At 43.9% G+C, this 24,597-nt stretch overlaps 1 protein-coding gene across 2 annotated transcripts in view; it reads left to right on the top strand.

Moving 5' to 3' along the window:
* The first annotated feature begins 12,693 nt into the window (after positions 1 to 12,693).
* ZNF507 (zinc finger protein 507) overlaps positions 12,694 to 24,597 on the top strand; it is a 37,884-nt gene continuing 25,980 nt past the window's right edge. The window contains exons 1-3 of one of the 2 annotated variants that reach the window (XM_043436100.1): positions 12,713 to 12,866; positions 14,331 to 14,424; positions 21,185 to 23,316. In XM_043436100.1, the coding sequence (XP_043292035.1) occupies positions 21,187 to 23,316 (2,130 nt within the window). In that variant the 5' untranslated portion in view covers positions 12,713 to 12,866; positions 14,331 to 14,424; positions 21,185 to 21,186. Of the gene's footprint in view, positions 12,867 to 14,330; positions 14,425 to 21,184; positions 23,317 to 24,597 lie in introns of both variants that reach the window. The other variant, XM_043436101.1, reaches the window with a different exon arrangement.

Raw genomic sequence — 24,597 nt, 5'->3', positions numbered from 1 at the left:
CCCACCAACAGAACACAGAAATGCCTTCCTCCTTCACTCTGCCGGTCCAGGCCTGTCATTTTCTTCAGGATTGTCTGGGTCTCCTCTTGGCCTTCCTGGGCTTGGTGGAGCTCAGTCCAGGCTCTGTCCACCTTGTGGTCCCCCAAGCCCAAAACAATCCGTTCCCAGATTTCATCCCTCTGGTCTTCCCTCTGGGCAGCCTCTTCCGAACACCTCATCTGTTTCTAAGAGTGACTGACTCTCACCTCCTCTGTACTTTCTAACCTCTCATTCTGCTCTTATTTCTCCTTAGATTGCAGCCATGCTATGACTGGTCTGCCTGTTTACCTGTATATTCACTGGAAGGACTGTTGCGGAAACTGAAGCTCCAATACTTTGGCCACCTTATGCGAAGAGCTGACTCACTGGAAAAGACCCTGATGCTGGGAAAGATTAAGGCAGGAGGAGAAGGGGGTGACAGAGGATGAGATGATTAGATAGCATCACTGACTCAATGGGCATGAATTCGAGTAAACTCCAGGAGATAGTGCAGGACAGAGGATGATGGTGTGCTGCAGTCCATGGGGTCGCAGAGTCGGACATGACTTAGAGACTGAATGACACTAGATTATAAGGTCCACAAAGGCAGAGACTTCATCAGTTATTTCCACTGCCATAATCCTCATGCCTCAAATAACACCCGGCACACAGCAGATGCTCAAGAAATATTTGTGTTTTATTTACTTTTTATTGGCTGTGTGAGATCTTAGTTGAAGTACAGGTGAACTTTGTTGCAGGATCTTTCCTTGTGGAGTTCAGGCTTCCTCTAGTTGTGGCATGCGGGCTCTAGGCTGTGCAGGTTCAGTAATTGCAGCTTGCAGGTTTAGTTGCTCCAGGGCATGTGGGATCTTAGTTCCTTGACCAGGGATCGAACTTGTGTCTCCAGCACTGGAAGGCAGATCCTTAACCACTACACCACTAGGGAAGTCCCAAGAAATATTTGTTGACTGAATAAATGGATTCAGTACATTCTGCAATTGTGCTTACAGGGCCTTTCTCTCTCCAATTAGATGATAACTTCCCTGAAATAGCATCTTATTTAGCACCATGCATACCTTAGGTGCTTTAAAAGAAAACAAGTGGGTGAGAAATTGCAAACCACAAATTCCATCCATGCATTGGAAAAGGTAAAAGCACACTCCCTCCACTTCTCATACAGAGTAGTAGCTAAGGCTGAAATAGGTTTTCTACAGGGGCATGTTTAAAGCACTCTCCAGGGTATTCAGTCATAAAACCCACATGATATGACTGTGAGGTCTGGAATGTTGTTCTCTGAATGTTGAAAGCAAGGAATCAGGACACAATGAGTCAGCGTGATGTGCCCAAGATTAGAGAGCTAGTGAGTGATGAAGCCAGGATATAGACCCAGGCAAGGCCCGAACTCTGTGCCCTTAAACTCTATGCATGCCATTTTTTCTTGACTTTGAAATCTAGGATAAATACACAAACAATTAGGAAAATACCCTGAGAAAAGCCTTTGGGTGCTAACACTATGCCACCTTGAGTTTACTCTTATTTTTACCAAAATAGATAACAAATGACAAATCTCTGCTCCAAATTAAGATGTTACCTGATCATCTTTCCCTTATAGATAAAACATTAAGACAATACCAACCCGAGGCTAGTGAGATTCCAACCTGAGGTTAGTGAGGCAAAAGAATTTTAGAAAATTCTTTCCAAGAGAGAGTGGAAGGAGTTCTTCCCTCAAGATGTGAGAATGCAACTCCCATTCTTGGACTCCACCTGGGTTTGGATCACAAGAATTCTCAACTAACATCAGTGAGACTGATGCTGAAGCTGAAGCTCCAGTACTTTGGCCACCTGATAACAAAGATGGCATCACTGACTCAATGGACACGAATTTGAGCAAACTCCAGGAGACAGTGAAGGCTAGGGAAGCCTGGTGTGCAGCAGTCCACAGGGTTGCAAAAAGTTGGACACATCTTAGTGACTGAACAACAAAACATTGATGAACTTCATCAAAGCAAAACTAGTTATACCAGGTGCCTCTTTAAAAAAAGATTTTTTTTTTTTTAATTTACGGCTGCACTAAGTCTTCATTGCTGCAAGGGCTTTCTCTAGTTGTAGTAAGCAGCGGTTCCTCTCTAGTTGCAGTGTGTAGGCGTCTCATTGTGATGGCTTCTCTTGTTGCAGAGCATGGGCTCTAGAGCACACGCTCTGTAGTTGCAGCACTTGGGCTCAGCAGTTGTGGTACATGGGTTTAGTTGCTCCTTGGCATGTGGGTTCTTCCCAGACCATGGATCAAACATGTGTCCCCTGCATTGGCAAGTGGATTCTTAACCTCTAGACCACCAGGGAAGCCTAGGGTATCCCCTTTTAATATCTTTTTTTTTAACGTGGACTATATTCAGTCTTTATTGAATTTGTTACAACACTGGTTCTGTTTTATGTTTTGATTTTTTGGCCCAAGGCATGTGGGATCTTAACTCGCTGACAAGGGACTGAACCCACTCCCTCTACATTGGAAGGTAAAGTATTAACCCCTGGACCTCCAGGGAAGTCCTCAGTGCCTCTTTATTCTACAGCATCTCACTGATAATATTCAGGAGGACCTTTGATCAATGAGACTACACAAGTGACTATGATTTTCTATATCAGCACTGAGACATGGTGAAATAGTCATTCAAATCAAATTTTCCTCACTGGGTCTTAGAACTCACATACATACAACCCACATTATCTACCATCTAGTTTTCTATTTTGTACAATCAAATGGAGTGCTGTACACTGAATTTTGTGTTCCCCCAAAATTCACATGTTGAAACCTATCCCCAGTGTGATGGTATTTGGAGGTGGGATTCTTGGGAGGAACTTAGATTATGTGGGTGGGACCCTTGTGGATGGAATTAGTGCCCTTATAAAAGAGATTCCAGAAAGCGTCCTTGCTCCTTCTGCCGTGTGAGGACATAGCAAGAGGATAGCTGTCTATAAACCAGGAAGTGGGTCCTCACTGGTCACCAAATCTGCTGGCACCTTGATCTTTGACCTTCCAACTTCCAGAACTGTGAGAAATAAATTTCTGTTGTTTATAAGCCCCTAGTCTATAGCTTTCTGTTATAGCAGCCGGAATGAACTAAATCAGAGTGATTTGATATTGGATTGAAGAAACTGAAGCACTATAAGAATCTCAGTCATTTACAACAAACTCCACCATATTCATCATTCATTCATTCACTGTTTATTTCTTCATTAGCATCTACTAGTGCCAGGCACTACACTAACACATGTTGGCTGATGCCACAGAATCCAATGTTTATGAAGGGGGATTGACACGGATGCAATAGACATACAGATAAACTACAGCAACACCGAGAGTTGTGATCAAAGGAAGGGAACAGGCTCTAAGAGAGGGTAAAAGGATTTAACCTGGTTGTGAAAGTTAGGGAAGGCCTCCCTGAGAACATGGCTGTTTGCTCAGACCTAAGGAAGAGTAAGAGGTAACCATGTGAAGAGTAGTGGGAAGAGGCTGGAGGATACCAGGTGTAGCTAGGAAACCAAAAAGTACACCTGAGGATGGGCAGGTGTGAGGGACCGTGGCTGGGGCAGTGGCCAGGGGCATCAGGCCAGGCCTCGAAGACAGGAGAAAGGTTTGGATCTCTGTTAGGAGCCACTGGAGATTTTGAGGCACCATCAGAAAGGGAAATATTTGAGGACTCTTGGGAAGGTGAAATGGACAGCCTAACAGTCAGTTCTATACATTCTGCTGGCTATGGCAGGAAACTGGACAAATAAGCTAAAGAGACAAAAGTTCAACAGCAAAGGTTGGTAAGAAAGGATTTCCCGGCCCATCTTAAGATAATCAGAAAGTTAAAACAATCAGGGTGTGCATTTCCAGGGTGGTACACTTGGGCCAGGTCTCCCAACCCTCAGCTCACCCTGTCCTTGCATGCATCTCAGTCGTGTCTGACTCTTTGAGACCCCATGGACTGTTGCCCACCAGGCTCCTCTGTCCATGCCAGGCAAGAATCCTGGAGAGGGTTGCCATTTCCTACTCAGGAGATCTTCCTGACCCAAGGACTAAATCCACATTTCTTGCGTCTCCTGCATTGGCAGGCAGATTCTTTACCACTGAGTCACCGGGGAAGCCTCAGTTCACCTTGTACAGGTCTGCAAATCAGAAGTGAGCCTCACAGCTTGATAACAATGAAGGCCAGCTCATATTCACCTACAGAGATGGATCCAATTTTGCATTGCTTTCACTAGAACATAAAAAGAAAAATCTATAATTCTTGTGTTGCTACCAACATTATTATGCATCAGTGTAACAGGGTACTAATTTTAATCTGTACAAAATCACAGAATTTTCAGGCTGAGAGGAACTTTAAACATCATCTGAATATTTGTGAATTTTTCCAGTATGTTCATAGATGTTTTCATGTATAATTTATTTCCTATTAACATGTATGCTTGGTGTCCTCTAAACAAACTATGTTTTTCATGGGTTTAATCTAGGAGGATTGCTTTTTGGGCCACTATCAGTCCCACATGAACCCCAGGGGACACACACACACACACACACACACACACACACACAGGTGTGCACACAGATAAGACCACCCAGAAGGTGCTCAATCAATAGTTAGCTGACCGACTCCCTGACAACAGACCAAAAGCTCACTCTGAGTCTGACAGTCAAAGCCCCAAAGTCAACAGACTGATGCATTAAAAAGAATCTGGTAAAATCATAGGGTAGAAACAGGTGAACAATCAAAGAATGGAAAAAACTGGAAGGAGCTAGAACCTGTGGTCCCAGCCCCTCTCCAAGCAGGGAAAGCAGTTCTGTCACCCCCAGGAAGAGCGGTCAGGGCTCAAGCAGGAGAACTGAGAAGGATGCTATTATATCATTGGTTAAAAGGTCATGGGGGAAACGAGCATTTTCAGCAAGCCGAGAGGTGCTGCAGTTTCAGAAGGAAACTCGTTTTCTTAAATGAAGCAGAAGCCGCTTCTGGCTCTTTCCTCACTGATACATCAGTGTCGCGCTGGCCACCAACCAAGTTCACACAGTCCAGACATTTTGGATGGAATCAGTGTGTGAGCACCCCTTTTTTTCAAAATGTAGAGGACATATATCTAAGATTAAACCTGTACAAACCAACCCCTAGATGTCATTGTTGCGGCTCAAATATCAAATCTTGAGTCTTTGAAATTCTAAATCTGAAGAGATGGCAGTGTTAATCTGAATAAGCCACTTAAATAATGCAAATTCAATTCACTTTCAATTTTTCAAAGCCAAGTCCAAAGTCTTCTGGACTTCTTAACCATAATGTAACTAAATCTTAGGGTGTCAGCACACATTCTGTTGCCAATAAAATCCGCGTGTAGGAAAACTAGGCTGGAAACCCATGTAGTCATATGTGACATGGCAAACAGGGCTAAGGGCTGATGAGTTGATTGTAGAGCAGCTGGGTGATTCTGGCCTCTTTTCTGTGCGTCCTCTGACTTCTGTGCTTGACTCTGTCATTGGTCTTGGAGCCCAGAGCTGTCTGTCCTTCCCACTCAGGGCACAGTGAAAGAACAGAGGTGATCACCTGCCCACCACTTCATACCCTAGCTGCAATTAACCTCAAATGCTACATGTTCTCTGATCACAGGCCCACCTCCATCTCTTCCGTTCACTTCATATTATTCCAATCTAAACCTTTGCAATAATAATACTTGTTCATCAATCGAGCACATCAGTGGTTCCTATACATTATGTCCTTTAAAATTTTTCAACAACTTCGCCAGATAGGTGTCCCTATCCTCATTTTACAGATGAAGTAGCAGAGGTAGAGAGAGGTTAAGTTCCTTGCCCCAGATCACACAGCCAGTGAGTGCTAACAGGAAGCTCAGGATGATACCCAGTCCACAGCCTGGATTCTTAGAACCTTGCTCAGGCCAACTCCCGGTCCCTCCCAAGCCCCTAGTTCTCAACTGAATGCTTGAGCTCCCCAAACACAGCTTTCAAGTAGCTCCTCAAATGAAGCTCAGGTCTGGGAGCACATCTGCTGAATGAAATCACTTTTTCATTCAATCAACGAGTGTTTACTGAGTATAACTACATTCAGGGTCTTATTCTAGGCCACAAGGAATATTGATACCCAAGACTGGCAAGCTCCCTGGGCTCTTGGAACTCATTCCCTGCCAAGGTAGACAGATGCTGAGGCAGAGATTATGTAAGTAATTAATGATCGCTGAGCTAAGTCCACAAAGACGTGTGAAACAAGAGAAGCAGAGCCCCTAACGCAGGGCCCTACACCACGAGGTCCCCCAACCCCTCGACGAGGTCCCCTCGTCTTTGCCTAGGTCAGCCTCAACCCCAGTGTGCCTTTCAGACCAAAGATCTCCCTACTCCCCACTCCACTCCCTCTAGGTCAGGCAGAGGTGTCTTCACAATGCAGACAGATGCCTGATGTTCACCCTCACCTCACACTTCCATTCGTGTTGGTCTATGTTCTTCCACATACCAAGGCCTTAGCTCAAGCTTCTCCTTTCCCATCATCTGGGCACAGGGATCCCCCTCTCTGGGGCCCAGAGTAGTAAGCTGAGGGAGAGATGTTGGTGCAAGAGAGGTGGATGACATGGAAACCTGGCTCATGAAGCTCATCTGTGCCCTGCGTGAAGATGACATGGAAACTTGCTCATGAAACTCACACGTGCCCTGCAACTCACACATGCCTGACCCTGGATATACCCACTCCCATCTCACAATAAACTTCTGGTGGGTCCTCCCAATCTTACAGCTTGCTGGAGCCATTGATAACCAGTTCTGGCCTCATTGCCAGGAAAGGTATGACAGTTAGATTGTAGAACATCTCTGAGTGCTATATGCATTTTCCCTTCCCTTTCTCACTCGTGTCTTTTTCTCAAAAGATCTTCCCAGAAGATCAAATAACATTCCTTATGCCTGGTCTCCCATAGTATATGAAGAGCTCAGACTGGAGGAGCACAGAAGGTCATCTACTTACTGTCTGTGGTTATCCAGTTGCTAATGTCTTAAGGAAGCAAGAGGTGGCACTCCCAGCTGGTTTCTCCCAGTCTATCACCTCGAGAGGACCTGTCAAAATAACAAATCTGGAGGTCATGGGATTATCCTTTAGCGAGGCCCTCTTGGTTTGATTAGCAGCTACTTTTCCTCTTAGTGTCCTTCTTCATCTCCTTCTTTTCATTTTCTTCCTCTACCCCTCTCATCAATAAAGGTCACTGCGTTAAGGAAACCACTTCTGTGAGAAGAATTTAACAGCACCCTATTAAAATCATGCTGTCTCATTCAGAAGCAGGTGGTATTACCTGTCAACAGGGTTGTGGACACAGCGAATAGCTGCCACCCAGCTCAGCTTAGGTTCCTGGGCAGATAAAGTGGCCAAAGGAGACAGCCCTCCAGAGGCCTCAAAATCTCATTTTCATTCCCCTGGTGGAAAAGACTTTATTGACAAAAGACGACTGAAAATTGCCTGAGCGGTCCAATAACCAGTCTGCACTGAAGCAGAGAGACAGTCTGGCGGAGACCAGCTCCCTGCTCCTCCACGCAGCTCCGCCCAGCCCACGGTCCAAGGCGTATGCAGACCAGACTGAAGGGAGCCTCCTGACACCCTCCTGAATAGCCCCGCTCCACCTCCACTCTCAGCCTGCCGGTGCCTCTCCGGGACCCCAACCATTAATCAAAATGAATGCAGGGCAGCTCTGTCAGAAAGCAAACTCTTAGACTGATTCAGAGCCCCAGGGGTCAGGCCTGGGTGAGCTGGAGAAGGCAAACTCCCTGCTTCCCACTGGAGGGCTCTGTGGCTTGACTGCAACATCCCCGGTAAGCCACTAGAGGTCACCACCATTGATGCCTGTCCTTACTCACAGATGCTGGTATAAGACAGTCCAGGGTTAAGGGCACTCCATACAGAATTCCATCACCATTTGCACTACAGTGCTGCTTCAGATGCTGTGACAGTCTGAGCTCCTCGGGGGCCTCTTCTAAACCAGTTAACAGCTCAGACCCCAAATCGCTGAGTTGAAAGTTAAGCAAGAACAAATCCTCACTCTCACAAACAGATGCCCCCTGCTCCTCCTCAGTTTCTTCCTGGTCATGATCAGTTGTGTATCCTTCTAGTTTAATCCAGTCCTCAATAAGAAATAAATTAATATGTGTGCCTCGTAGCACCAGAGATTTTAGATGTCAGTCTGCTATTGAAATGATGTAGGTCTGTGGCTTTTAGGAGAGAATGAATGACAGATGGATAATTTATGATGATTCTTGAGACCTGAACTATAATTATGAAGTATTTCTAGGTGTACATTCAGGATGCAAAGTGTAAGGAACCTAGTGCTAATGTTAATTTATTACTGACAGCTGTATATATAATAATATATCATGTCTTTTAATCTTACATTCCTTCTGACTTACATCAAGCAATCTTTTCATTCATTAATAAAATCAAGCCTTGCCATTATTCTTAATGATGAAGTCCCATTTTGAACCCAGAGGATTCCTATAATTAAACTCTGTACTTCCATATACCAGACATTTGAAGCGAAAAAAGAGGATAAATTGCACTTCTTCTTTTACAGACAGGATGGAAACGCCAGAAAGACACAGCCCACCTGCTCACAGCCCACAATGGCTAAATAGAAAGTCAAGGAAAAATTGTGTGTGTACCTTCTCCACTCACACCATCACATCCTTCTCCCTTCACATTTAGTCCCCTGCCATCTCTGACCCTTCCACGATCTTCCCTTTTTTTATTGGAGTATAGTTGATTTACAGCATCATGTTAGTTTTAGGTGTATGGCACAGCTATTCAATTAGATATATATGCATATGTACATTATTTTTTCAGAATCTTTCCCTTATAAGTATTATAAAATATTCAGTATAGTTTCCTGTGCTATGCAGTAGGTCCTTGTTGGTTACCTGTTTTATATATACTAACATGTATATATTAATCCCATCCTCCTAATTTACCAGTCCCCCCACCTTCCCCTGATCTGGTGACTCAAATGGTAAAGAATCTGCCTGAAGTGCAGGACACCTGGGTTTGATCCCTGGGTTGGGAAGATCCCCCCAGAGAAGGGAATGGCAATCCATGCCAGTAATCTTGCCTAGAAAACTCCATGGACAGAGGAACCTGGCACAGTCCACAGAGTTGCAAAGAGTCAGACACGATTGAGTGATTTAACACTTTCACTTTTTCACATCCCACCTTTGGGAACCATAAGTGTGTTTTCTATGTCTGTGGGTCTATTAATCTTTCCTTTTTTTTTGAGTCAGTACATCCAAAGTATATTTTTTTAAAGGTCATGATGAAAATGACAACTAAAAGAAACGCAGGCTAACATGTCTCCTGTAACTCTCTGTGCTGTGCCAAAGACTTACATAATCATCCCTTCAAAAGAAATCTAACCTAATCCTATTACACCAAAGACAAGGTGTCCTTCATGAATATCATGGCCGGAAACAAGTTGGTCTTCTCCACAAGTTTCAACCGGTTCCCAGTCTCATTCAGTTTACAACCAGTCATCACCTTGGCAACTCGCTCGCTGCACTGCTGTGAATGTTCCCCAAATTTAAACTGTGCTCTGGCTTAAGTTGTCAAGCACACATAACGCATTATCAGACAAACTAGTCACTTTAAAAGACACAGACTGGTGACAATTGTAGAAGTGAAACCTTTAAGCTGATCAGCTAATTAATGACCCCAAAGTAGAATAATGAGATGTGTGGAGATAGGATTCAGTTATCTGGGTCATCTCTCATCTGGAGACAACATAGGATTCCACTGAGAAGGTACTAGATAACCGGGTAAGCAACTTTCCTATCTATAACCCTAAATCTTACTAGGATTGGTTAATTAAATTATGACAAATGATATTCTATGGCAAGCAGAAGGTGCCTAGAAGAGATTTCAGTGAGACGTCCACAAGTTCAGTTGAACTACACCTGAATGTCTTTGTGTTCCTCTACCTAAAAATGTTTACTGCAATTTTCTGGAGAGCTTTTGGGTAGGAAAGCAAAACACTGAATTTTGCTCCACTGAGTTTTTGAAGTTGCCTAGGTTTTTCTATTGGACTCTATGTCTCATACCTTCTCTGCATTCAGGAATTAAGGTCCTAATTCTTTTATTCACATTCCTATCTGCCTGCAATGGTTTCTTCTTATTGATTCTGTCTCTTCCAGTTGCTTCAGTGTAGAGAAGAGGAGTGTCAATCAGCAGTGACTCTGTGGTGCTCTAGTAACAAACAGCTCCAAAACCTCAGTGACTTCTTCATTCTACATATACGCTGTGGGTCAACTAGAAGCTTAGCTCATCAACACCACTCTAAAATGTGGGCTGGGGGACTTCAATGGCAGTCCCCCGAGTGGTTAAGACACCACATGTCCACTGCGGGGGGCACTGATTCTATTCCTGCTCAGGCAACTAAGATCCTGCATCCTGTGCGGCATGACCAAAAAACATAAAATGTGGGCTGACAGGGTGGCCACCATTTCAAACCATTTCATTATTTGGCTTGTCATAAAGCCAGCAGGGAACGGGCACTCTGGAGGGAACTGCCCCAGCAATAAATGCTCCAGCACAGAAGAGGTGGCCCTCACTTCTGCAACACAATTCTTTAGCCAACACTAGTCACAGGCCACACCTCTGAGCCCAGAAGTGTACTTTGTGCTGGAAGGGGGACATTGGGAAATAGCTTGTGAATGTGAGAAAAGACAACCACAGGAACTTTACCCTCTCACTTGCTTTAGAATTCCCTTATTTTCCCTCGATTAGTTTCTCCCCTTTTATTCATACTCTGATAAAACAACTCTGATTTCTGTTCTGTCCATTTTTAGATTCATGGACATCACAGTTAAGACAGTACTGAAGAAAAGCCTCTATTCCAATAGTTACAAACAAGGGTACCTCCTGTCAGTAGCTCTAGAAGAAAAATAAAAAGAAATTTGCCCGTTAATTGTTTGTTCTCACTTTCTTCCTTTTATGCATTCTGGTTTACCTCAATTATTTTTCCTTCCACACCCTTCCATGCTAGTCTCCTGCTCAATCTCTTTTATTGAAAAAAATTACTCACCCCTTTATCTTTCTATCTTCTTAGCTATTTAGTCCAACTAGCAAAGAATTCTGTGGAACAGAAGAATTCTAACTTTGCTGGTTTCCCAACCTCCCCCCCCGCCTCCCGCCGCCACCTCAATTCAGGTGAATTTGTATCCCCAGATACCTCATCTCAGAATCACTGATCTCTCTGAACAATGACTAGGTTTTTCTGGACCTTTCTCCCACTTGATAATTGAGGGCCCAGCCTGTTGCAAATGTCTCTGTATACACCTGGAAGTCCCCAAGAGATACAGATATAACTCATTTTATTGCACTTCATTTATTTTTTCCTTTCAATGAGCTTTGCAGATACTGCATCTTCTGCTAACTGAAAGTTTATGGCAACCCTGCCATCAAGTCAGTCTGTCAGTGCCATTTGTTCAACAGCGTTTGCTCCATCTGCAATGAAGGAGATATGAGTTCCATCCCTGGGTCAGGAAGACTCTCCCTCTCCCGCCAGAAGGAACAAGCAACCCACTCCAGCATTCTTGCCTAGGCAATACTGTGGACAGAGGAACCTGGGGGGGGGGGGGTGTCACAAAAGAATCAGACACAACTTAGCGACTAAACAACAACAATAAATAATGTTTTTTAGGTACAATGCTATTGCACACTTAACAGACCACAGTAGAGTGTGAATATAACTTCTACATACTCTGGGAAACCAATCCATGTCAAATTCATGTGACTCACTTTAGTGCAATGGTCAAATCCACAGTCTTCCAGGTACACCTGTATCTCAATGAGAAAGTGCATTACTATGACTGGAATCTTCAGTTTCACTCCCTTCCTACTATTCATGGCCCTCTTTCTCAGTCTGGATCCAAGCACCCTGCTGTGCAGTTGCTAAGACACTCAACCTGTCCAGCATTCCTGAAGCTGGGTGGAAAGCTTCATCACACTGCATTTTACTCTGTTAGCCAGGGACAAAACAGGACTGCTTATAAAGCTGGTGGCTATGCCATAAAACAGATCCAAATGACCAACACCATGTTGTCCTCAGAGGACTGCAGCTGTGCTACTGGGTTAAGCAAGCTACCAAGTCTGGTCCTACAACCCCTGGGATTTTCCTGAAAATCTTCAATCTCACCAGCAAATAGATTTCCCAGGGCCAGCTCTGCTCCTCACCAGGCACAACTCAAGTCCAGCCATGAACCTAGGTATGATCTCTACATTTTAGCCAAGAACACCACAAAAAAGTATAGCCCAGCCAAAAGCACTAACAAGCTCAGAAGTATAGGGTTGAAAAGAATGTCAAGGCCCACTGCTGAAAGCCAGTGAGGGAGAGGATGGGCTGATAAAGCCCACAGAGGGTTTGGGCGACGTGTGGAGACTCCAAAGTGAAGACTCACTGACTTCAAGAACCAAACACCGCTGACAAGGCCTCGCCATGGGACCTCAGGAGCCCGACAACTCGCGCCTTAAACCCACCCAAAAGCCGGGGATGGCAGTGAGTGGGAGTGGCATCGCCTTCGCGCCCGCCCAGCCCCAGGACCCGGGATGCCCATGGGCGGGGCCTGAACATCGCCCCGCCCTCGTCGCCCGCCACTCGGGTCACCTGACCTGCCCGCAGCTCACGTGATCTGTCCCCAGCGCCGCCATTTTGGAGCTCCTGATGAGGATGGGGAAAGCGGGGTAAAAGAGGGAAAAGAGCCGTGATAGAGGTGGGCGAGGACGAGGGCGAGGGCACGGCCGGCTTCTGGCCGGCAAAGGAGGTTCGCGGAAGCAGCAGCTGCCGCCCGACCGCAGGTACCGCGTCCCGGGGCCGTCCCTCCGCCCGCTGTTAGCGCCGCCGCCGGCCATGTGCGTCCTCCCCTCAGGCCTCTACCGGCGCCGGCTTCCTGCTCAGCCGGTCGACACTCTCCCGGTGTTCGCCACATGCCCCAAGTTCCGTGTCCCTTTTCAATCCTTTGTCCCGTCCACAGCAAGAACTGGGAGACCCCGGGCTTGCCCTGCAGTTGCGGGTGGGGGGAACCTGCACCTCCCGGCTTAACTCTCACCGGCCTGGCCCGCAGGCAGGCCCACCGGCCGTCGCGTCCCTCCCTTTGCACAGGTGAAACCGCTTCGCCTAGACCGGATGGAGCGAAAACGGTGTCCTCCCCGCGTCTCTTGATTACTTTTTTCAACCCCTATCTCCCCTGCGCTTCAGCCACTGCTTGGTGTAGGAAGAGCTAGTAGAAAAGCAATTCTGGTCTCTGCACCTATTTCGAACCACTTCGATGAAGTAAGTGGTCTCCCTAATGATCAGTCACTGAAATCACTGGGAAAAGCTCCCCACCGTTAAGACCTGGGGGCATCCGGAGTGAACGGTTTGTGTGTGGAAGGCCAGGATGATTAATTAGGCCGAGGCCACCATCCCAACCCGCAGGCGATCTTTTTAGTTACCGCAGTGGGCTGTAATTTGCTTTCGGTCTGCATCTCTCTTATCCGGCAATTACTGGATTTATCACCTCTTTCAGTCTGTACTTTCTTCTCTGCTGTGACTCAGTGTATGGGTTGCATTATTGATTAAAAGAGAAAGTCTGGCCCTGCGTTCTTTACCCCACTAACTCCTTTAAAATTAATTTCAGGGGAGAGCCAAATATGTGCTTTCTGCCCTGGCAATGAACTGTTTACTTAACCATCGTCGATGAAGTTGCATTATAGGTGAAATGAACACCATTCTTTGATCTTTTAAATTCATTCTCGCTAGTATAAAAAATAGCAAAGAAATGTAGGACTGGAGCAGGAAAGTGCCTTAGATGATATAGGTAGGTCAGTTGACTGTGACTTACCAGTTCATGCTGCCTTTCAGTTGTAGAACTGTTGGAAGTTTGCAGAATCAACCATTTAGACCGTATTTGTGATTAAGATTAACATGGCGGTGTACAGCTTATTGCTTTTTATTCATTAGAAAGTTACATCAGTAAAGCCAATAGTATTTTGAGTCAGTTAGATAAATTTTGAGCTAAAACATGAAATATACGATTATTGGAGAAATTTCCAGAGCTGTTTTTTTCCAACTTGTGCCAAATCCTGAAGTCTGCTTGTTAGGTAAATTATGTAAATTTGCATCACATAATTGGGTTCAATGAACATTCCTCTGAATTACTTTTGACAGGAAATATTGGGTAATTTTTCACTGTCCTCTCCCCCCCCCCAAAAAAAATTACTACTTGGTTTCACCAAGAAAGAGAAATGTTTGATACTATATACTTTCATTCTTGGCTACAGCTGGATTTTGAAGATTGATCCAAGGGACTGTATTAATTTCAGGAATTGATTTGAAAGACACTGGCTCTGCCACTTAACAGCCATGTAACCTTGGGTAAGTCACTTAAACTGCACTGAGTGTTCCCTTACTTGTACAATTATGTACAAATAGTATGTTACAATTGTGTAACACCAGGTAACCTGTCCCAAAGACTTAATGAAGCTCAAACATGCGTTTGATACTGCCTAGCTGTAAGGGGCAATTGCTGTTTTCAGTATTTATACTTTACATTTTTTGTTCAAGCTGAGAATTAAGAGGAAGATTGGTGTGTGGAGAGGCCTGGCGTGCTGCAGTCCATGGGTCGCAAAGAATTGGACACGACTGAGTGGCTGAACTGAGAAAGGATGGATTTAGAATAAGATAGACCTGTATTCTAATTCTTAAGCTAGCTATTACTTTACCTCTGTGAGCCTCAGTTTCCTCATCTGCAAATAAAGAGGCCAGTATTACCAGGTTCATTAGCAATACAAGAATCTGTATTGACATTGTTCTCTGGTCTGTGAGCACCTCAAGGGCACAGATTCCCTCTTACTTATTTTGGTAGTCTCCAGCACATTGCTTGGCACGTTATAGGTGCTCAGAGAATGTTAAATCTCTGGTTAACATTAGTTTCACCTTATGTCTTAATTGCAGCTGCCAACTTCGAATATTCTCTCAGGCTAGATGCCAGCTAAGAAATATTAGACATACTGTAATATTTACACTCATTTTTTTCTTGGTGGGCAGTTAATTACATTAAGCTAAGGAGATTTTAACTCAAGTTTGTTAAAGCTGGCATTAGTAAGTTAAATCTACAAATAACATGTAAGCATTTTCAAAGTAACTTTCAGTTTATATCCCAGAAACATGAAAATTTGTCCAGCACAACTCTGGAGTTTTATAGCTACAGAATGTAAAACGCTCAGAAACAATGACTTGCCTAAGGTCACACAACTGAGGTTCCTCTAGCAGAGGAACCCATGAGCTATGCCCCCTGCCACCTTTTAGCTAGAGCAAAATAAATATTTTTCTCTTTCAGAATTACAATGATGTGGAAGAAGGAGGAATTGACCATTACTTCTGTAACACAATTTTTTTTTCTAATTGGAAGAACAATCTTAATCTGAAAGAAAAGATGCTTTATATAACATACTGAACCGTCTTCTTCCACAGAAAATTACAGCTTTTATGCAGTCCCACCCAGGCCCGCATGAATTGTTCAACTTGATTTTACTTATGATAACCATACTGCTATAAGTGAAAGGAACTAATTAGATGTACAAATAAGCCAAATAGCAAATTGTAAGGAAATAAAGACAGCTGATATAAGTTGGCTCTTTTCCTGGGAAAGACTTTAATTACAAGCTTTTGCCTGTGGGCGTCTATTGTGTAGGAAAGTGGAGAAGGTTGTCGAACATTTCTGGTTTGGGATACAACTTTTATTTACTTATAGCAATTTGATATATTTGGTCGAATGTTATGTCTAAAGATTTCAAATGAGAAACACCCTGTTTTGCTGATGTCTGTAGTCTTTCCTCATTCTCATAAACCTTACTGTTCAGCCATACTGGTCTTTTCTCTAATCTCTAGATAGCATACTTATTCTTATTCTCTCTTCTGAAATCTATTGATGTTATGGTTGCTTTCTTGTCACCAGATTCCAAGAAAGCAAATGGCAGGCACACTCAGATTAGGACAATTCAGGGAGGATGTATTTTGAAAGATAATTATAAAGCTGTAGGACCTATATAGTCAAGCCCCAGGAATCATTCAGTTACAAGGAGCTAGCAGCATCAGGAGAAAGGAAAGGCCTGTAGAACAGCCTGCCTGGAGAGAATGGCCTTCTGTTGAGGATCACAGCCGGTTCAAGGTGACCTCGAGGGAGGGAACCGAGAAAATGAGTGTCTTGATCTCCCTTTGCTGCCTCCTCCTGATTTCCTGTTATGGCTCCCGGTTGGTATAACTCAACCAGAGGTCATCGGAGCCTAATGATGTAATTCCTCCTGGAACAGAGAGCAGAGTGGAGAATCAGTCATTGAGCCCACAGGGGCAGATGGATGACATCCAGAAGGCTCTTCTTTCGGAATGCAGTATGCATCTTACCTCTTCAGGAAGCCTTTGTTTCCCTTCCTGACCGAAATTGGCTTTTCAGTCTCTGTTAGGATTTGGTCATTGACTGTTGCCTTCTAACTGTTTCACCTTGGGTGATTGTTGTTCAGTCACCAAGTCATGAGTCCATGGACTGCAGCATGTCAGGTTCCTCTCTCCTCCTGGAGTTTGCTCAGATTCGTGTCCATTGAGTTGGTGATACTGTCTAACCATCTCATCCTCTGACACCTCCTTCTCTTTTTGCCTTCAGTCTTTCCCAGCATCAGGGTCTTTTCTAATGAATCGGCTCCTCGAATAAGATGGCCAAAGTATTGGAGCTTCAGCTTCAGCTCCAGTCCTTCTAATGAATATTCAGGACTGATTTCCTTTAGGATTGACAGGTTGGATCTCCTTGCAGTCCAAGGGACTCTCAAGAGTCTTCTCCAACACCACAGTTCAGAAGCATCAATTCTTCGGCGCTCAGCTTTCTTTATGCTTCAACTCTCAGATCCATTCATGACCACTGGAAAAACCATAGCTTTGATTATATGGACCTTTATCAGGAAAATGATGTCTCTGCTTTTTAATATACTGTCTAGGTTTGTCATAGCTTTCCTTTCAAGGAGCAAGTGTCTTTTAACTTGATGGCTGTGGTCACTGTCCATAGTGATTTTGGAGCCCAGGATAATAAAATCAGTCACTGCTTCCACGTTTCTCCTTCTGTTTACTATGAAGTGGTGGGACTGGATACCATGATCTTAGTGTTTTGAATATTAAGTTTCAAGCCAGCTTTGTCACTCTCTTCTTTCTCCCTCATAAAGAGGCTCTTTAGTTCCTCTTTATTTTCTGCCATTAGAGTGCTATCATCTGCATATCTGGGGTTTTTGTTTTTTTTTCCCAGCAGACTTAATTCCAGCTTGTGATTCATCCAGCCCAGTATTTTGCATAATGTACTCTGCATAGAAGTTAAATAAGCAGGGTGACAATATACAGTCTTGTATTGCTTTCCCAATTGTAAACAGTTACTGCATGTGTAGTTGTAAATGTTGCTTATTAACCCACACACAGGTTTCTCAAGAGACAGGTAAGGTGGTCTGGTACTCCCATCTCTAAGAGTTTTTCAGTTTGTTGTGATCCATACAGGTAAAGGCTTTACTGTAGTCAGTGAGGCAAAAGTAGATGTTTTTCTGGAATTCTCTTGCTTTCTCCAGATTCAAGGAATGTTGGCAATTTGATCTCCTGTTCCTCTGCCTTTTCTCAACCCAGCTTGTACATATGGGTGTTCTTGGTACGCCTACTGCTGAAGCCTGTCTTGAAGAATATTTAACATGGCTTTGCTAACATGTGAAATGAGCACAGTTGTACAGTCGTTTGAGCTTTCTTTGGGATTGGAATGAAAACTGACCTTCTCACCTTGGGTACTGCTGGATTATTTAAAAGTGGTTAATTCTTTTTAACTTCTGAGTCTTTCCCACTCAACTCAGTTTTAAACTGTGAGTAAAATTTTTTTCCATTTTTCTTTATACCTAGCTCCATGCCTTGTACATAACTTTTTTTTTTTTTTAGCTTTTTAGTTTTAAAATTCTTTAAAGTTTACACAAGTAGAAAGAATACTGTAATGAACTCCAAGGTACTCATCATTCCAGTTAGAAAATTTGCTGTTCTTGGTTTGTCACCCCCTCGGAGGTCCCCTGCTCCTCCACCCTTGGTAATGTTTTTTTTTTAAGTTGCATTTACCTTGATCTCTTGGAGGCCATGGATAGTATGCGGATTATCTTAATCCAGGTTGTCAGCATTCTTGGGCCACTAGGATTGTATTTGTACTCATTTTTTTTTTTTTTTTTTGTACTCCTTATTTTTAATCTCCTTAATTACGCAGATTTTACCTCAGGACATGTGATCTCAAACGCACATGCACATTGGTGGCCTAAGTGAAATTTCTGTGAAAATTTTAAGAGTTGGCCAGTATTCAACTTAACTTCCTCTCTTAGTATACTTTATTATGAGCTGTTTATCTAACCTTTTTTAACCAAGGCTTTTGTTATAATGAGACTTGTGCGTCGACTTTGCCATGTGGACCCAAACTGGTTTTTCAGGTGTTTCTTGATGTACTTTATGTTGTGATATCTGTTTTATAGGTGCCATTTCTGTACTTATCCCCAAATGTATGCAGTCTCTAAAATGAGATACTTGCATAAATGTTCACGGAAAATTGGAGCATCTGCTGCAAATTTCCATTAGCTCTTAATGCCTGAGCAGACACAGCTTTAAAATCTGAATGTGTTGTCAGATTCTTTTGTATTAGTCTTTTTCTTGCGATGAGATGAGCTCCTCCTCTTCTTCATTTCACTTTCTTTTAAGGTACATGCTGAAATATCCTCAGGGAGCAATTTGCACTGCTCTGTCTCCCTCCTATTATGTCATTAAATAGTAGAAGGATAATACAAGTCACCTTTGTAACCCTGTGGGTGTGTAGAGTCTGTGAGCAAATATTCACTTGTTAACCTCCAGATTATCAATCAGCCTACATAGCTGTCTCATTTCTTGGGAAGGAGACCTTCCATCTGTAGTAGGGCACCAAATCTTATGTAAGAAATTGAATGTTCAAGGAGTCCTAGTAACTATTATTGAAGAAATTTGCATTAATCAATTGAACTGAAAGAAATAAAGCCTTAAGTGAATGACCCTATAGGGAAATCAGTAATCACTTGAAGAGCCAAAGCTTCCCTTAGCCTACAAATGTGGAATTCTCAGGCAGTGTGGGCTTCCCAGGCGGTGCTAGTGGTAAAGAACCCACCTGCCAATGCAAGAGACAAGAGATTCGGGATGGGGAAGATCCCCTGGAGGAGGGCATGGCAACCCACTCCAGTATTCCTGCCTAGAGAATCCCATGGACAGAGGAACCTGGTGGGCTGCAGTCCATAGGATCACAAAAAAGTTGGACATGACTAAGCGACCAACACTTTCATTTTCACTGTGAAGCCACAAAGGATTTTTCTAAAGAAACAAATTGTTCTCCCCACTGGTCCCTTCTTTAGTGACTTGAGATTGACTGTAGAGATTTAAAAACACTTCTGTTCTTCCTGCTTGAGAGAGATATAAAGGAAATAGTCTTTTGAGAGGTAATGCCCTCAGTTTGTTTGGGGGGGGACAGTGACCCAAGGGCCACTGGCCTTGGGGAGCTGGCAGAGCTGTCTTTGCTGTAACGGCTGTGGAATGCATTCCCTGCTGGGAGTGCAGCTAGAAGTAGAAGAGAGAAAAACCGCAAGGCACTGTGTCAGGACGGAGGGGAGAAGTGGTACTGAAGAAACCGAGAGTGAAATGCTTGCCTTTTTGCACGATATGGATCTGGCTATGGAAAGTTAGGGTGCCACAAAGAGTAGAAAAGAAGAGCGGGAGCACCGTGACTGCTGTCAGCTGATGGGGGAGAAAAGGGCCTGAAACTGATCAGAGGACTGGGGAGGCCCTACAGGAGTTCAGGTACCATCTTGGCAGCAGCTAATGGGCCCCTAAAAGGTGATTCAGCCACCTGCAGGAAGAGGAGCCTTGCTTCACCTCCTGAAATGAATTCAGAGCCTGTACTGAGGTTTAAGAATATGATCTTTGGCCTATAGCTAGTTCTACTAGTAATTTTTCTGGCATTTACTGAATGTTGTGAGTAAGATTCCAGAATGCACCTAAAATGTGGAAAAACAAAACTTGGTGCTGGAAGAAAGCCTAAACTTAAAAATGTGTTCCAAGTCAACAAGTTAATCTCACTTTAAGCCAAAGGAAATGCTTGAAAGTTCTGCCAGAAAATAAAGTAGTCAAGATTTAGGCTAAAAGATAAAGCATTTCATATTAATGCCTTCCTTGGCCATGACACATTACTTGAACCTACAGATAACCCCTTTTAAGGCCTCTGTGCTTTTTTAGACCTAAAACACAACTAGGATATCAATTTTTACCTTCTCTGCGGCCCCTTTCCCTTTCAGAAAAAAAAAAAAAAAACATGTATATATATGTATATGAGTGTGTGTGTGTATGAGTAATAGTTGACCACTAATATGACCTCTAAAAAAACCACAGCGTAGTTTGTGGTTTATTGTCAGGAGAATAAATAAAAGGAGGAACTGGATCATTGCTTTTATTTAGTTTCATTTGTATAATACTTCTCAAAATTCTCTATGCCCTTTACATAAAGTTACATGCCCATATTTTCACAATTCTAAAGATATGGGGGAGGAAAAAAAAGTTTATGATTTTAGTAATAAATCACAATTTCACTTTGTGCAAGAAATTGTCTCCTGAGAACTGCATCAATCATGTGTTGAATTTACAGAATGGTGTTTCATAATCCTTGAGGTGATTCCACGTGCCCTGAGAATGACGGTAGCCCTTTAATAATGGAATAGCAGTCTTTTTTTTTTTTCCTTTCTGGCATTGTACAAAAGAGGAGTACTGATTACGTCCAGCTAGATGTTTAGGGGAAAGTCAAGAAAAGAGGAGATGTAGTTAACTCATTTCCAAAGAAAGAAATGAAGCATTGAAAGACCTTGATCATCAGTCTCAATAGGGGACAACACTCCAAAGAAAAATTCTAAGCAATTTAAGTCTCTACTGAGGATAGCCAGGTATATCAATATGGAGCTCCCAGGTTAGAAAATACTTAGATCAGCTTAAAGAGTAGTTTAGATTTCCTGAATTATATGCCTATAATGATCCTGTAACCTGGTGTTTCTTTCTGTCATATATTCTGTTTTTTTAGATATGGAAGAAAGCAGCAGTGTCGCCATGTTGGTGCCAGATATTGGGGAACAGGAAGCTATGTTGACTGCCAAAACTGTCATCAGTTCATCATTGGAAATTGATGAACAAAGAAAAGCTAAAACGGATCCATTAATCCATGTTATCCAGAAGTTAAGCAAGATAGTGGAACATGAAAAGTCACAAAAATGTCTTTTGATTGGCAAAAAACGGTCACGTTCCAGTGCTGCAGCGCACTCTCTTGAAAGTCAAGAATCTTGTGAGATTCCAGCTAAAGTAACCCAGTCACCTGCTACTGATGTTAGAAGGGCTGAGATGTCTCAAATACATTTTACCCCTGACTCTCCTGCCCAGAGTGATGGGAAGGCTATGTCTTACCAGTGTAGCCTTTGTAAGTTTCTGTCATCGTCTTTTTCTGTGTTAAAAGATCATATCAAGCAGCATGGTCAGCAGAACGAAGTGATATTAATGTGCGCAGAGTGCCATATTACATCAAAGAGCCAAGAGGAACTTGAAGCTCACGTGGTAAATGACCATGAAAATGATGCCAACAGTCACACTCAATCCAAAGGCCAACAGTGCGTAAGCCCCACCAACCCCTTGTGTCACCGAACCTCAGAAAGAAACAGTGAAACCATTCCTGACATCCCAGCAAGTGTGGACAACCCGCAGGCTCATCCCGTCCAGACAGCGTCCGTGGCAGAAATGGGAAAGAGGAAATGGTACGCCTACGAGCAGTACGGCATGTATCGGTGCTTGTTTTGCAGTTACACCTGTGGCCAGCAGAGGATGTTGAAAACACATGCTTGGAAACATGCCGGGGAGGTCGACTGCTCCTACCCGATCTTTGAAAATGAGAATGAGCCCCTAGGCCTGCTGGATTCTTCCGTGACTGCTGCACCCAGCGGCGTCCACGCAGTAGTCATTGCGATTGGAGACAATGAGCTGAGTATCCACAACGGGCCGTCAGTGCAGGTGCAGATTTGCAGCTCAGAGCCGTTATCTTCCTCTCCGTTAGAACAGAGTGCAGAAGGTGGGGTTCATCTCAGTCAGTCAGTTACCCTTGACACTAACGAGGAAGAAATGCTCGAGGTGATTTCTGATGCCGAGGAGAACCTGGTTGCTGATAGTCTCCTTTCATCAGCACAGAAAATCATTAGCAGCAGCCCAAATAAAAAAGGTCACGTTAACGTGATAGTGGAGCGTCTGCCAAGTGCTGAAGAAACGCTTTCACAGAAACATTTCCTCATAAATGCCGAGATCGAAGAGGGGAAAAGCCTGAGCCCAACAGAAGCCAAGATTGGGTGCGAAGGAAGAGAGGAAGTCTATCGTGCTGATAAATGCACTGTTGATATCGGGGGGCTGATCATAGGCTGGGGCAACTCAGAGAAGAAAGACGGCGAGTTAATAAACAAAGGACTGGCTACTGATGAGAATGCCCCACCGGGCCGAAGAAGGACAAATTCTGAGTCTCTTAGACTACACTCACTAGCTGCAGAAGCCCTGGTTACAATGCCCATAAGAGCTGCAGAACTAACACGAACCAACCTTGGGCACTATGGGAACATAAACCTTTTAGACCCGGACACCGGACAAAGGCAAGTAGATGGGACAGTGGCAGCATATTCTAAAATGATATCCCCACTGAAAAACTCTCCTGAGGGGTTAGCTAGTTTCAACCAAAGCAACTCTACCTTAGTAGCACTCCCAGAGGGTAGGCAGGAGCTGGCAGACGGGCAGGTTAAGACGGGCATCAGCATGTCCCTCCTCACTGTGATTGAAAAGTTACGGGAAAGGACAGACCAAAATGCTTCCGATGATGATATTTTGAAAGAGTTGCAGGATAACGCCCAGTGCCAACCCAGCAGCGATGCGAGTCTGTCGGGAAGCAGCGTGGTGGAGTACATCCCTAACGCCGAGCGGCCCTACCGCTGCCGGCTGTGCCACTACAGCAGCGGTAACAAGGGTTACATCAAGCAGCACCTGCGGGTCCATCGGCAGAGACAGCCCTACCAGTGTCCCATCTGCGAGCACATTGCTGACAACAGCAAAGACCTGGAGAGCCACATGATCAACCACTGCAAAACAAGAATATACCAGTGCAAGCAGTGTGAGGACTCCTTCCATTATAAGGTGAGCATGGGCTCATGAAGTCCTTCAGAAAGCCGTAGAGGTTTAGAGCAAAGAGGGAGCTTTCTAGATACAGTCCACCCACCTCATTTTATAGATATGGAAACTGAGGCCCAGAATAGTTCGGTAATGTGCCCAGGGGACCCCTATTACTTGGGGTTAAAGTTGGGACTGGAATCTGGGTCGTCAGGATGTCTGGCATAGGATTCTTTTTCCCCGCATGCCCCATCTTTAACAGACCCTGTGTTTATTGCTTTAGTGTTTTCATGTGTATATCTTTTTTAAATTGTGTTGATTTTAAAGTGCAAGGAAATTGCAAGGGGATGTACTGTGGAGGGACATCGTGCACGCATCTGACTCACATTTAGCCTTATGTCATGAATGCACAAAAATACCTATTTTTAATCTTACATGGCCCCTAAATGCAAGTCATTCACTTCAGATGCTACACAACGAGCCACGGGTGATTTATACCTTTGCACAGGGAGAAATGGGCTGTATGAGATACAATGAAAGATAGTGCAGTGGAGACAGAGCCATGTGTGTTATATTTCATGGGAAGTTCGCAGGACTTCCAAGGATTACCTTGACTGATTTTCATTTTGTGTGCTACCTAAAACCAGCAACCAGTATGAAACAGCATTTTGGTAAAGGAAATTCGCATTCATTGAATCACAGGTTTAGAACTTTTCTTCACTGTGCCAGTTGACTGTGGCGGGGGTGAGGGAGGGAGTGTATCCCTAAACAGGTAACTGAGGTGTAGATTTTTGCTCTTAGATTAGCCGGTGTTGGGGTCCAGGTCCACTGAATAAATAGGTAATCAAGAGTTTTTTAAAAAGCCTCTGAGTCAAAAAGATTTTCGCCGTCACTTGGATTGCTCTCATGTAATTCTGAAACGGCCTCTGGCCTTGGACAAGCAGTCCATACGGATGATCTGCAGAGGCAAGTTCCAGGAGTTTCTTCTGCTGATACACTTGATTCATGGGGCTAGGGGTGAGGAGGAAGAGGTCATTGGAGTCACAGTTCCAGTTAAGTCTCTTTTACACATTTAGTTGATATTTAAAGGCAGAAGTGCAGAAGTTAACTGATTGGATTGATTTTCGTGAAGGTATTGAGTTATTCTGAACACTCTCTTCCTCCTCTGGGCTCAGCAGTAGTTCAGGAGGCGTACACACACTCTGCACAAGCGCCGCCTCTAAGACAGCCGTGGCTTCCTTTCAGAGAGCGTGGAAAGAGGAACTAGCTGCCTTTTTGATAAGGTTGTGTTTTCTCTAGTGTATTTCT

This window comes from Cervus canadensis, chromosome 18, assembly GCF_019320065.1.
Source record: "Cervus canadensis isolate Bull #8, Minnesota chromosome 18, ASM1932006v1, whole genome shotgun sequence".
NCBI classification, from domain to species: domain Eukaryota; kingdom Metazoa; phylum Chordata; class Mammalia; order Artiodactyla; family Cervidae; genus Cervus; species Cervus canadensis.
The sequence above is the reverse complement of the archived record's forward strand: the minus strand, read 5'-3'. Positions and strand labels throughout refer to the sequence as shown.